This window comes from Macrosteles quadrilineatus, unplaced genomic scaffold (genome assembly GCF_028750875.1).
Source record: "Macrosteles quadrilineatus isolate MER2022 unplaced genomic scaffold, UCM_ALF_1.0 Scaffold_1__1_contigs__length_201487025, whole genome shotgun sequence".
Lineage (NCBI taxonomy): Eukaryota > Metazoa > Arthropoda > Insecta > Hemiptera > Cicadellidae > Macrosteles > Macrosteles quadrilineatus.
In genome coordinates this window covers 68224980-68238511 of record NW_026542594.1, presented here as the reverse complement: position 1 = coordinate 68238511, position 13532 = coordinate 68224980, and the positions used below count along the sequence as shown (strand labels likewise).

The following is a 13532-nucleotide window of genomic DNA, read 5'->3' as shown; positions in this document are numbered from 1 at the left end:
TACTGCAAGTAGGTAGTCATGATGTTGGAGTATAGAATAGGAAAATTTCAAGTAATCAGCAATACCCATATATTTCCTTAAATTAAATTTTACATAACAAAAGATGACTCTCTTATCAACATGAGATCTCACAATTATTAACCTCCTAAATTAAGCTAACATAATTTGACGGTACAGTAGTAACAATAAATAGGCCTACCTAGAATAGTATAGTATGATTATGATAAGAATGTTAGAAGATCTTATTATTTGTGAAAATTTTGATTCCTCACATTAAATTACAACAACTTGTCTCTTAAATTTCAGATATAAACTCTATAAGTTATACAAAATCTAAATATTTTCAAAATCATTGTTATAAAAACAGAACACTTTCGTAATACTGTAAAATTTAATAAAATAGAGGATAAGCCTCCCGTAGGCCTACTTAAAAAAATACAAATTTCAACTTGGTCTGATAAAAGGACTTAACAGGCCAAGAAAAGACTAAACATTGTTTGTGCACATACGAAAGTAAGTGAAATTGTAACAAAACTACTGAAAAATGATCCTAAAACATAAATATTTAAACCCTTGAATGAAACTGTCAAACATGCACAAATATTTCCAGATCTGTAGACTGAAACCACCAATGTTTCTTGCTGAAAAGTTACTCTCGATGTACAAGAACATAAAGTCCTAATCCCGCCAACACTGCGTATTTGAACTTGGGATATTCATTCATATATATAGTAACCATTCCGATGTAAGGCAGGAAGCCTCGGGCCCTGCCAACTACATCTTTCTTGGTGAGCCATAATTGTCCTGGAGCGTACAAACCTCTATCATCAACACTGTTGTTGTCTCCTTTGGTCAAAAACTTGACAGTTCCATTCTCCTTTTCGTGGAGTTTGATCACTCGATGCACAATTGGAATATCACGACCCTCCACTTTAAAGACAGTGATCTCTCCAACTCTGACGGGCTCTTCTTGGTAGTTTGTGAGGAAGAGTAGATCACCTCTGTGAAACGCAGGCTCCATGCTGCCACTGAGCACAACTACGATGGGACTCTCACTGCCAGTGACCACCATCAGACCCTTCCAGATCATCAGAGCCGAAGACACTATCATACCAAAGCTCAGAACCTGATACAGGAACTGTCGCTTGTTCATGCGTTTTATCTCATCAATGGCACCTGCAAACACAACAACCATTCATTAGTTTGTTAAGATTTATGTGATATCCCCTAGGGGACTCTTTTAACATTTATGTTACCTAAGCTTTTTTAATAGTAGTTTACACAGCGATTGCGTAAAGATAGTGGTAACGACACAAGTAGGAAATTTAACAGACGACCCTTGGCAAATGCCTTAAAACTTGAGTGACGTTAAGACTTTGCGCGAGTTGAGTGCACTACTTTACCTATGACAGTATTTTAATTACTAAAATCATTACGGTACTCATAACTTGTAAGAGAGGTTAAATATTTCCGTTTATGACGTCTCATTACCACTGACAGTGATGCAACAAAACATTGTACCAAACACTACTCAACAATTAAATTGGCCTGAACAGCTGATTAGTTGCAGTTAATATCATTACAATTTTACTTCTTTCCTCTCAATCCTTCCTCATTGGTCCGTTACCTGTGTTGTTAAGTAAAACTATGCTGTTATGTGAAACTTTTCAATTTTAAGAACTGAACTGAAATGGCTAGTTTACAAAACGGGCGTAGGTAAATATTTGAACTAAATAAAATACAGTTTCACCTTTTCTGAAATTTTTTAGCAGCTCTTAATAACAAATTTATTTGTACACGCTATTCCATATAGTAAAACATGTTTGTGTAATCTGGTTGCCTCTGCCTGCATGTGAATAGTGAGTTGGCACGGTTGGCAGAAGTGGAGTGCCAATGACGACAACAGTGAAAGCCAATCAAACCATTCAATTATCTTTTGTTGTATCTTTTTTTGCACACAAGCCATAAAAAGTATAAATTGTAAACAATTTAACGTCATAGGTGTGCAGCTAACTGTTCATGGTGGTACTTTCCTGTTAAAGGGAACTTGCTACTTACTTACTTAACTTACTTGTTACTTGTGGGTGTTCGCCTCCGCTGTCCTTAAGAAAGGGGGCTCGAACATTCATTATTATCGATTATTTCTTTTAGAATATCGATATTTAATTTTTGTATCCGATATATTGATTAAACAGTCCGTATTGATTCCTTTGTTTTAATTTCTTCAAAGGCATTTTAAATACAAATTAAGAACTAAACTTAACCTTGTTTAGGAAAAAATAATATAGCCTAACTTATATCTGGGTTAGGGAATGAAACTATTCTTAACTAACCTAACATGACCAAAACCAACCAAACTTGCTGTAGGCTAAGTTAACTTACCGTTTCAAAATTCTGTTTGATTAGGCCTAATTTACAGAAAAGGCATAGTGAAATTTTGAAATAGGCTATTACAGCAAGTTTGGTTGGTTAGGATATTTTAGAATAGCCTAGTTTCATTTAGGCTAAATAAGTTATAATTTTTTTTTATTATTGTTTGTTAAAGGTACTTTTCTTTTAAAGGGATGCATTGCGATTGCATTCCAACTCCTAATTTTGAACGATATTTTCCTGATATACCGGTATCGATATTTTTGGTCTGATATTATCGGAATATCGATATTGAGGCTCCGATAGGCCTACTTATTATCGTCAATTTAAGTAACGATATTTTCTTTTAATATACTTATCCCAACACAATTAGTGACCAACAGATAGGGAAGTCTACCCATGTTCAGTTTTATGTAACTACTATATTTAATAACTTACAGTTGGATAGCGAAGAATATAGTCTGCTTATAATGTAGGCCTAACTATTTTTAAATAGAACATAACTTAAAAGGCGAAGTCTTGGCATAACTTCCCTTGATTGACCAAATTACCATGGTTTTATTCCTATACACACAATTAGATATACAACTACTTACTGCTTATAAACATGTTGCTTCAATTAGATTAATTTAAATTGACTTTCAATCCGGCTTTTTGGACGATGTCAAAGAGAACGTTATACTAGGCCTAGGCTACTCCTTTATGCTAAAAATTTGTTTACAGTAATTATTATCGTAGCCGTAATCTGTATCTGCATGAATTATTACAATTGAAAACAAGAATAGTACATATCGTGCGGGTTGTTTAAAAGATTACGGATAAACAATACCAATACAGGACCACTGTGGGGTTATGTTTCACGTTCGAGACGATTTTTGTTTTGATCTTTGATGTGGGCCGCCTATGTCGTCATTCGCATTCGTCAATTATTGTCAACAACTGTACCAACCAATACTACCAACCAAACAAAATGGCAACCGCTGACGCGGACCATTAGCAGCACACAATGACACAATCGTAGAAGAAACAATCAAAAGTTATGACCAAAAATTAAAAACCACGGTACTTATTTTCCTTCCACCATGGTACTTTATCTTTTACCATGTAATTTTTTTATATAAGAGCAAAATTTTCATATAATCCCTACAGGTTTGTTATAATAATGCAATTGAAATTGTAGGTATCTCTAGTATTTTAATGGCTTCGGGCTATAATACTAGTTTTCAATAAAAAGTTTTTCAATAAAGTATGAATTCAATGAAAGAGTTTTCAATAAAAACTTTAACTACCCTTTACAAGATACTCCTGCGTCCAATTTTGGAATATGCGTCGATGGTTTGGAAACCTTACCATGGCATCTACGTTTCTCGATTACAAAGAATTCAGAGAAGATTTGTAAGAATTATGGGAGTTAGATATGGCTACAATTATAGACACGTCCTAGTTGAAGAGCTGGTCTTCATACTCTGACCAAGAGAATAGATGTTGCAGATCTATGCGATTTTCCTGCTTCTTATAAAGATGAGGGTATACGAGATCAACTTTTTGTAGCGATTAGAGAAAAAAGTTTAGGGTATCTGAAAAACTACAAATGAATACAGATCTAACACTTAATTCTGCTGTCTCAAATGTTAAGCAATCCCAATCGGTTAAAATGCAACAATCATTGATGAGGTCCAGGTCTTCTGAACATGCGCTAACTGCAGATAAAGTCACTTCAAGGACTTGGGGCACTAAATTTGCTAAGAAACCTCCAGTTGATTCCAATGCGTCCAGTGTCAATTACTACAATCAATGCCAGTGGTGAGGTAACACTCAACATGAACGACCAAAATGTCCAGCCCGCAATATTTTCTGTCGAAACTGTAAAAAGAAGGGCCATTTTGCTAAATGATGCCTGTTCAAAAAATGTCAAGGAAATAAATTCAAATCCCCTTCAAGATGAAGTTATTAAGAGTGACAAATGTATGGGGTCTATTAATCCTCAAAAGAATCCTAAAGCAAAATGGTCTGCTGAAGTTAAACTAAATGAAGTATGTATTCAAGCTAAGATAGACACTGGAGCTGACGTTTGTGTCTTGCCCCGATCACTTTATAAGTTGACTGGGACGGGTGGCGTCGTCCTGTAATCCAGCTAACTATTAGGTCACGAATTGTGGATATTTATAGGGATGCACTGTGGATGCGATGCTCCCTGGTGTGGATTAACGTCCGCACTAGTGAGTACTACGACTATCCGCAGTACTATCCTAATAATTAGACCAATTCGTAAATTACAAGGAAAAATGTGGTTCGGATTCCACTATAAACTTTAGGTCCCTTAATTGCCATTAGCTGTATGGGCTATTAATTAACAGCTGTGTCTAAGGAATATGTCGGCCTTAGTCACTAACAAGACTACAAGATCGCGCCACTCATCCTACACTCATCCTTCACTCATATTTGGGTTAAAATACGCACATAGTGGCGTCCCCATCTTAAATAATTGATAATTGATAATATTGAAATTTTGTATGTACCCACTAAATTCAAGTAACAAAGTTTTAATTGGGCCTAGCTAACAGATCTGTCCTTAATATGCGTATTCGAGGGTACAATCAAGTACAAGAATCAATATTGTAAGTCTCAGTTTTATGTAATATCTGGTGCTAATAGAACCCTTTTGAGCAGAAGTTAGTGAAAAATTTGGTCTAGTTAAAAAGAAGGATGTTTTGAGTCAACTCAACTGGCTCATTTGATCCCATTACATCATACCCTAAACTTTTCAGTGGTCTTGGTGATGCACAAGCTCATTATAATATAAAGCCAAACGCTGAACCGTACACTTTCAAAGTTCCAAGGCGTGTTCCCCTACCCTATAAAGATGCTGTAAAAAAAAGAACTGGATGCAATTTTGGATAAAGGTGTTATCGTGAGAGTAGACACTCTGACTGACTGGTGTTCACCTCTTATCAAATACTCCTCCAGCATTATTTCAAGGTTCGCTTTAGTTTTTGGACGATTCTTTAGCTTCAGTTCAAGCAAATCTGTGGGGCGACTTTGAAAAACCTCGAACTTCAAGTAGCTTACTAGAACAACCCCCCCCCCTTCCAAAAAAGGAGCCAACGTACAACGAGCTTTCAACAACAAAAGCTTCCTGGAAAATCCCTTCGGAATTTGAGTTACTGTGTGACTCGCACTCTTTCAACATTTGCTGGTATACAAAGAGTTTTGCGGCACCCACCGATTATTTTTGAGGTTTAAGCGTTTATCCTAAATAATTTTACCCAGTTAACCATTGTTTTCCAATCGGGAACAGCGCCATGTTGACCAAGGATGGAATGTGGTCTAAACAATCTCTGGGGTTTTGCACAAGAATCACACCAAGATTTGACTGGGACGGGTGGCGTCGTCCTGTAATCCAGCTACTATGAGGTCACGAATTGTGGATATTTAAAGGCATGCACTGTGGATGCGATACTCCCTGGTGTGGGTGTGGATTAACGTCCGCACGAGTGAGTACTACGACTATCCGCAGTACTATCCTGATAATTAGACCAATTCGTATATACCAAGGAAAAATGTGGTTCGGATTCCACTATAAACTGTAGGTCTTTAGCTGTATGGGCTATTAATTAACAGCTGTGTCTAAGGAATGTCAGCCTTAGTCACTAACAAGACTACAAGATCACGCCACTCATCCTACACTCATCTCCATTCATACTTGGCTTAAAATACCTACCATGTATGGTCGCCATTTCATTGAACAGTATTAACTATTTTTAAAATAGGTTTCCACATCAAAATCTCAGTGTTCATAGCCTCAGGCATAATATTTACTAAAATGGCATAGTTTAATTGGAAGTTATAAGCACAGCTGAGCATTCCCTGTTGCAACAATTAACCACCATCTAAAACAAATTGTGGCGTTCTCTTGCCTCACCCTGTATATGAATTTGAACAGATGGTGTTTTTGGCCTCTAGGGACCTCAAAACGAAAAAGTAAATCGGTCCCGGGTCTAGGTCTTGCCATGAGTACTACAATAATAGCTAATTCCCTATAATATAGGAAATTCGCTAAAAAGGAAACAAAAGTATGGTTCTGGAAAAAAAATCTTTTTGGTAGTATGCCATAACAACAATGAAAATTCAGCACTTCACACTGTTGAGCGTGTGGTTAAAGGCGCCACCAAGGAACTACGAGACCACAAATCCCATCACGGGACACGAACCGGCACTTCTCGGCGTCTAGCGTGTGGCCCTTTAGAGGCACCACCACGTGAGTGAACAACAGTGTTGCCAATGCAAACTTACTGAAATACCCACACTCAATGGTAAAATTACCCAAAATTACCCACAAACAGCGTTTGGCCTGCGCGACTTATTACGCGATATTTATTTCATAGCATATAACCATAGATAAATCATACATATAACATATAACAAAACAACTTGATATATGAAAAACCCAAACCAGGACAGCTATGAAAAAAAAATTTAATTCTCACCGCTAATAAAAATAAATTATTAGTTATTAGATTCAATTTGCATGAAATAATTTAAGAACTGTACAAAAATACATATAGGGAGGGAGGAGACCTAGGAAAACACACGAAGAAACGAGTTATAAAGGTGGTAACAGACATCGGCATCGCCCAATTTCAGTTATGTACCACAGGACAGACTTATTACACACTCCTCTGTACCACAGACTACACTAGGTAGGACTATAAAGGCGGCCGTGACTATTTATGTTTGTAGTCCTGAGGTAGGACTGCAGGAGCAGGACTATGCAGATTGCAGACTGCAGAGTGCAGGACAGGGGTCAAGGGAAGGGACTAGGACTACTGGATGGACTGGATCTGGATGGAGTGGAGTGGATTTTGTTAGAATACGTAGAGATAGAATGGAAATGGGAATAGGAATAGATGAAGATTGCTAGCAAAGCAAAGAAAGCTAGACAGTAGAAGCACAATTACGCGCAATATTGCCAATCCAACAACCCGATGGGGCCGATGGGGGCCAAAAACACATAAATCTATATGATATGCTCGAGGATAAAATTACCCAAAATTACCAACACATTTTCCATTACCAACATTAATACCCACAGCCCATCAAATTACCCACAAATTGGGTAATTACCCACACATTGGCAACACTGGTCCTGATCGACGTGAGCAAAGCCTTCGACCGGGTCTGGCACGAGGGGCTTCTCTACAAGCTGGCGTCCTCCCCTCTACCCAGCTCGATCTACAGGCTCGTCAAGAGCTACCTGACCGCTCGCCGCTCGCCGCTTCGTGTTCACTGAACAACCAAAACACTGATAAAGAGAGGAGAGGTGTGTCAGAAGAGCAGCCAATGGACTTCATGTCTAAAAGACGCTGGTGATGGCCCAAAAGAAGCCTAGGTGTGGACAGACGTCTTCGCTAAACCTCAGCAGTCTGGAGATTCCATAAAGGGTATAATTCGTGGGCTGATATCTCCTTTTGAAGACAGCTCTGGGGCCCTATTTTTGAAATGGTTGACAGTTGAGTCAATCGTCAGCACTCAACTCAACCAACAACATGATTTGGTATTTTTGAAACCCAACAGTTGGGAAGCGAGTTGGGAATCACTAGTTGAGAGACTCGTGGTGGAAATGTAGAGCATACGACCGTCAAAAATTCAGATGACGTCATTTTGAACCAATCACAATGCAGAGTTCTTGCGGACTTCGATTTAACATCTTCTTACTCTAAAATCTGGCAGCTAATCTCCTCAATCTGCCATATTTCGAGACACTTAGGTAAACTGTCAACTCCGTTCTTGAGAGATTGAGATTGAGGTTATGTCTTGCTTAATCTTAGTGATTGCAAAGTACCTTAACTTAAGTAATAAACTAAAGTAAACTAAATAAAGTAATAAACTTAAGTATAAAAAATAAAATTTACTATGGATGTTTGTTTTAGGGTGTAGCTAATTATAAGTTTAGGCATAGGCTGCACTTTACTTTAGGTCCTACACTCATCCTAAATACATTATTATTTGCTTTCTTCGTCTCTATTTCGGAACACATCACCTTATTTTAGTTTCCTTCATCGGTTTGTTTTATGTCATTTTTAATTGTTTTTTATTTAGGTTAAAGCGGCTATTTGCCATTGCCCTGGAAGCATATCGTAACTTAAATTAATTTGATCCCGTTATTAGGTGAATGGTATTGAAACAAACTATGATATTGTTTCTCTCTACCACAATCTTTAATACCTTAAATCATAGGTCTAATAACAATAATTATCTTATAATAAGTTCAATTAGTATGCCTAGTCTATTTCAAACATTCCAACAAGAATAAAACCCTTGATTAAATAGTCTAGTATTGAACAGTAAATAAAATTAAAATGCGATTATTCTACGGAAAACAATCGCATAATTGGGTGCTAATACATTGACAACAAATACATAACCTCTAAATCGCAATTAGTAAATTAAAGCAACAACAAAACAATATGGCGTCGTCTCAAAAAGAGTAATTTTTTGCCGAAAGAGAGGAAGAAGAAAGTGCAATCAACCTCCACTCAACAGCTCGATAGGTGTTGAGTAGTTTTGGTTGTATAAGTCCACCGTCAACCGTTTCAAAAATACGAAACTATTGGAAATAGAATGACTCGACACTCAACTCAACAGTCAACCATTTCAAAAATAGGGCCCCTGGATCGGTTTCCTCTTGGAGCGTTAAAGTCTACTTCGTTCAGGAGTTCGGGGCAGTCAATGATCCCATCATTTGCCAGTTTGAAAAGAAAGACAATGTCGTTGTTCTTCTTTCGTTGACTTGTCATCTCAGGGGAAGCGGTTGAAGGCCGAACTGCACCTCGAGACCTGTAGAGGAACGTCGAGGAAAGGAAACCCGAGTTTTAGACCCTGTAGTTTGAGAAATCGTGTTTGAATCCTGTTAAATCCTGTAAGATTTCAATGTGGCCAGTTTGATAAGGATTTCAGATGACGGAACAGTACTCCAAGATTGGTTTTACTAGGGATTTGTACAGCGTGACAAGTGCCATGGAATACTTGAGAGATATTGTAGAGCGATGAATAAACCCCAGTAGAGAAGATACTTCTTGAGGATATGGATTAGGTGATCATGTGGGCTGAGTGAAGGGACAGATCACCAAGATCCCTGAATTTCTCGACCACGCTGAGACTTCTACCGTCGATGCAATAGTCATACTCATGTGAGAAACATTAACACATTTATATAGCATAGTTAAATTATTTCTACGATATGTTCTGTTTTATGCGTGTTTAGGGGCCCCAATCAAGTCTCCGGTTGGGAACATAAGAGGACAATAAGCAAGTGGATCTAATGACGGATCTAGATGAATACGGCGTTTAAGGTTATTAGTAAAAAAACTAAAAAAAACTATGATTTATTTGGCCAGGTGGTGGGGGTGCTTCTTTTCAGCTTTAAAAATAGCTGCGACATCTAACAGGTGGCATCATTGTAGCGAGGGAAGTCACTTCTTTTGTCTCTTATTATGTACATAAGAATCTCAGTTGACTCCTATAGGAGCATCTCGTCCCTACAAATTTCTGCCTCAGTCTTTAAAGATTGGGCAAATGGATTGGCATTGTGACCATATTTCCCGGATATTTTTTATTTGCGTTTTTTGTTTGAATTGTGTTGATGCTCTGTTAGGTTCCAGTTTCCAGGGCCAACGTCGTACTTATACATCTGTGGGTATTCTTGAGGAATTAGAGGACCTACTCGGTGGCAAAACGTGTCATGGATCTTGAAATTATAGATCCTCTCAACTTAATGAGCTTGAGAGCTGACCATTGCAAAGGCGGAATTTACTGGTTGGCGTCAAGAGATGTATTTAGCTTAGGTCTGAAAAGCTCACTTTACAGTGTGTGGTTGTCATCTACTTGCGCACAGAGTGCACCGGCTTCTGTACATGAGAGATAACCAATACCAAAATAGTATGAGAGCGGATCTATATTCCAATAATTTTATATAATTTATATAATCTTTTACAACATAATATATTTCAAATTTCTATAATCAGTCATAGATTACTTTAGAGTGATTCTTCGATTGAGCTCTTGCTGTTTATGATTTGTTCTATATTCATTACAAGTAGCAATTTTGCTCGATTTCAAGCAACGGGTTATCTAGTTATGAAATTAATTGTCTACTATAATAAATAAGAAATAACTAAGTAATAAGAAAGGAAATAAGATAAGTAGTAATCTGCGATTGAATTGAAACGCATGTGCAGAAGGCAGAATCAGAAACCTAACACAAGCCCAGTCTTACTAGTCCACTTGTCCAGTCAGTAGTCACTTCCGCCCAGTACCCAGCTCCAGTCCGGTCCGATGGGGTTTCGTGATCGCCTGATCGGGATAAACATAAACTTAACCTATAATATCATCTCCTGTCACTTACTGTCACTGTCATTCAATAGCCTACATTAATTTAGTGAAGTAGGGCCTAACTCTTTATTTTTTATTTAGCCTAGCACGATTATAGCATTTAGCATTACAGTAGTACCAGAACCAGCCCGTCATTATCAATCTCTGAAACTAGTAAATCGACAAACCTCTGTTAGCTCTAGCACATGAACTTAAGCGTTACTTATAAGTTAACGGAGGAAAATGAAAATGTCATAACATAAGTAAACTTATACATTTGCCTATTAAAAACATTTAATGTACATTTTTATCACAACGCTGACTAAACTTTACAGTACAAGATGAGTTTTTTGGACAGCATTTTTGGAAAAAAGCCCACTGTCAAAGGTTAGTATTCAACTAAGAAAATATATAGGCCTTACTTAACTTAATTCCAAAATGCTGCTCTATTTTAAAAATATAGCTTAACTAATTCCAATTTTATTTAGCCTAGGCCTAGGCCTACATGTTTAACAATGGCATCTAACATGGCGTTTAACATGGCTAGTCTTTGTCACTCCCCCCAAACATCTATTAGTGATGTGCGATACGGGTCAATGTACGTATTGGAACGTGGTGTATCGATACGTGTATCGTATCATATCCTCATGTAAACTTATAGATTTTTATCTGTATCGGATAAGATATCGTATCGTATTGTTTATTTATATATTTTTTTTTTATTTAAATATCTCAAATATACAAGCTGCATAGACAAATAATAATACATTGTGACTTACAAGCTTGTAAAGAGGGTTAGTGCTTGTAATCTTACCTCAGAAAAGCCGTTTCCTTCCTGTGTCTTTTTATTTGTATCAAACATACATCGCAGAGGATACGCGTCCGGTAACCGGACCTGGATTAGGCGTCCGGCAGTTACTGTCATAACCTAACCAAACCAACCAAACTTGCTGATAATGAAAAAATTCAAATGAAGGCTCAATTCTCTTGATAACATAAAATTACTAATGCCAAAAATTCTAACAAAAGATGTACAGTTAAGAAGGAATTAGGCCTACATTCAAAGCAAAATCTGGGACAAAAAGTTAAAGAAACCGGTAGATTTCGAACCAAGGACCTCTTGGTTATCAGCCGAGCACTCTATCCACTACACCACGAACAACGCTGGCCGAATATCGTATCGTTGTGGTAATGGCGTTCCGGGACCCCACAACCCGGTGACGTCACTACCGGACGCCTAATCCACGTCTGGTTACCGGACGCGTATCCTCTGTGAACATACATAGGCTACATAACCTCCAAATTCCGGTGAACCCTCAAAATTGGAAAACATTTGTTAGTTATTGTTTTCCTAGTTTTTACACAGGGATAATTAATTGAACCAAAAAGTACCTACTAAAAATGATGGACGGGTATGCCACTTACACATTAAATAGTATAAGTAATATGGATAATGAGGGTCCCCACTTCCGTTAATGGTGGCCCTAGTTTTGAGGTTATTTGTAAAACATAGCTGAAAATATGTGTTTTATCAGTGTTTTTGAAGATGCTAGGGTAAAATATCAAATTTCCACAACTACTTTTGAGGGGAGGAGGATGGGAAGAAAATTTTCATACCATAAAAATAAGATTTAGGCCCTAAGTTATATTAATAAATAAACAATACGATATTCGATACGATATTGGCTATAGGTGTATCGATACGGGCATATCGATACACTCCCACGTATCGATACAAAATATTGATATTTTGCGGTCCTTGTACCGATCTGTATCACTAACATCTATTGAGTTAGCCTATTCTATAATATTTAAGTGATTGTCTCGTCATTTAATCAACTATCCAAAAGATAAAAACAATATGGGTGAACATCGAAACAAACCGATCTCCTAAGTTAAGTTAGGCCTATAACCTACACATTAACTTACTTAATCTAACCTAGGCCTACTGATAACTTACCTTCAAAAGACTTAGTCACGAATCCTCATAAAGCCCGGCCTAGCTTCCCCATATGCTCTTTCTCTTACTAAACTGATTCATGTAATCATACAGCATGTTAGGTTAGGTTTTGTTGGTTTAGAACAGTTTTTTATACCAAATACTTAATAGAAAACCAAGGAATAATTAAGGCCTACAATGAATAAAAAGAAACTATTTAGGCCCTAATAGGAAACATGGGGATACAACCAATGAAAAGATTCGTCAATGTTATTGTTTTTGTTTTTTATTTAAATAGGCCTATTAATACAAACTAGGTGAACCTGTACGAATTCGCACGAATAATGAATTAGGATATTATATCAAGAATCAAACATTTTTTAGCAACGTCATTAGAAGTTGGGTCGTTGTATCGACTTTGCTCTTGGGCTCGATCATTGGCTATATGCATTCTAAGTTCTTTTTGCTGTTCAGTAGGAGTATTTGGCAGGACGGAGCTCATCATTCTGAACACTTGCGCGTATGGATTAATACTGTACCTACCAACCAAATGTTGAGTCAAAATGTGCATGAGTTCAGTGCTGCAAGAGCCATTAGCTTTGTTTAGCATTCTTTTTTAAAGAGCGGTTTCGACGTCGTAGATATAAATTTAGCCATATGTGGGACCGACCTCCCCTTCTGACGGTTGAAAGGTGCCAATATTGAGTGATAAATTGTGTCGTGCACCTTATACATGAAAGGCCCTCCACCGTTATATTCTTCAATTTTAGTTTGAGTGCTGACCATTGCGAGCGCAGAGTTGTACGATCTAATGTTCTCTTTGTAGTTTCTGCTCAAATGATTTGCTCTAGCC

At 37.4% G+C, this 13532-nt stretch overlaps 2 protein-coding genes across 2 annotated transcripts in view; one reads left to right on the top strand and one right to left on the bottom strand.

Moving 5' to 3' along the window:
• Positions 1-52: 52 nt before the first annotated feature.
• LOC128983517 (signal peptidase complex catalytic subunit SEC11A) lies at positions 53-3291 on the bottom strand. The gene is made up of 2 exons (XM_054402818.1): positions 2967-3291; positions 53-1176 (listed from the first exon to the last, which is right to left on the bottom strand). Exons 1-2 carry the CDS (start codon positions 2977-2979, stop codon positions 650-652), a joined length of 540 nt encoding a protein of 179 aa, XP_054258793.1. The 5' UTR covers positions 2980-3291; the 3' UTR covers positions 53-649.
• Positions 3292-10699: 7408 nt separating this feature from the next.
• The window catches only part of LOC128983515 (charged multivesicular body protein 2b-B), a 61836-nt gene continuing 59003 nt past the window's right edge, over positions 10700-13532 (top strand). Inside the window, exon 1 of the mRNA XM_054402816.1 lies at positions 10700-11127. Within this exon, the coding sequence (XP_054258791.1) occupies positions 11082-11127 (46 nt within the window). The 5' untranslated portion in view covers positions 10700-11081. The remainder of the gene's footprint in view (positions 11128-13532) is intronic.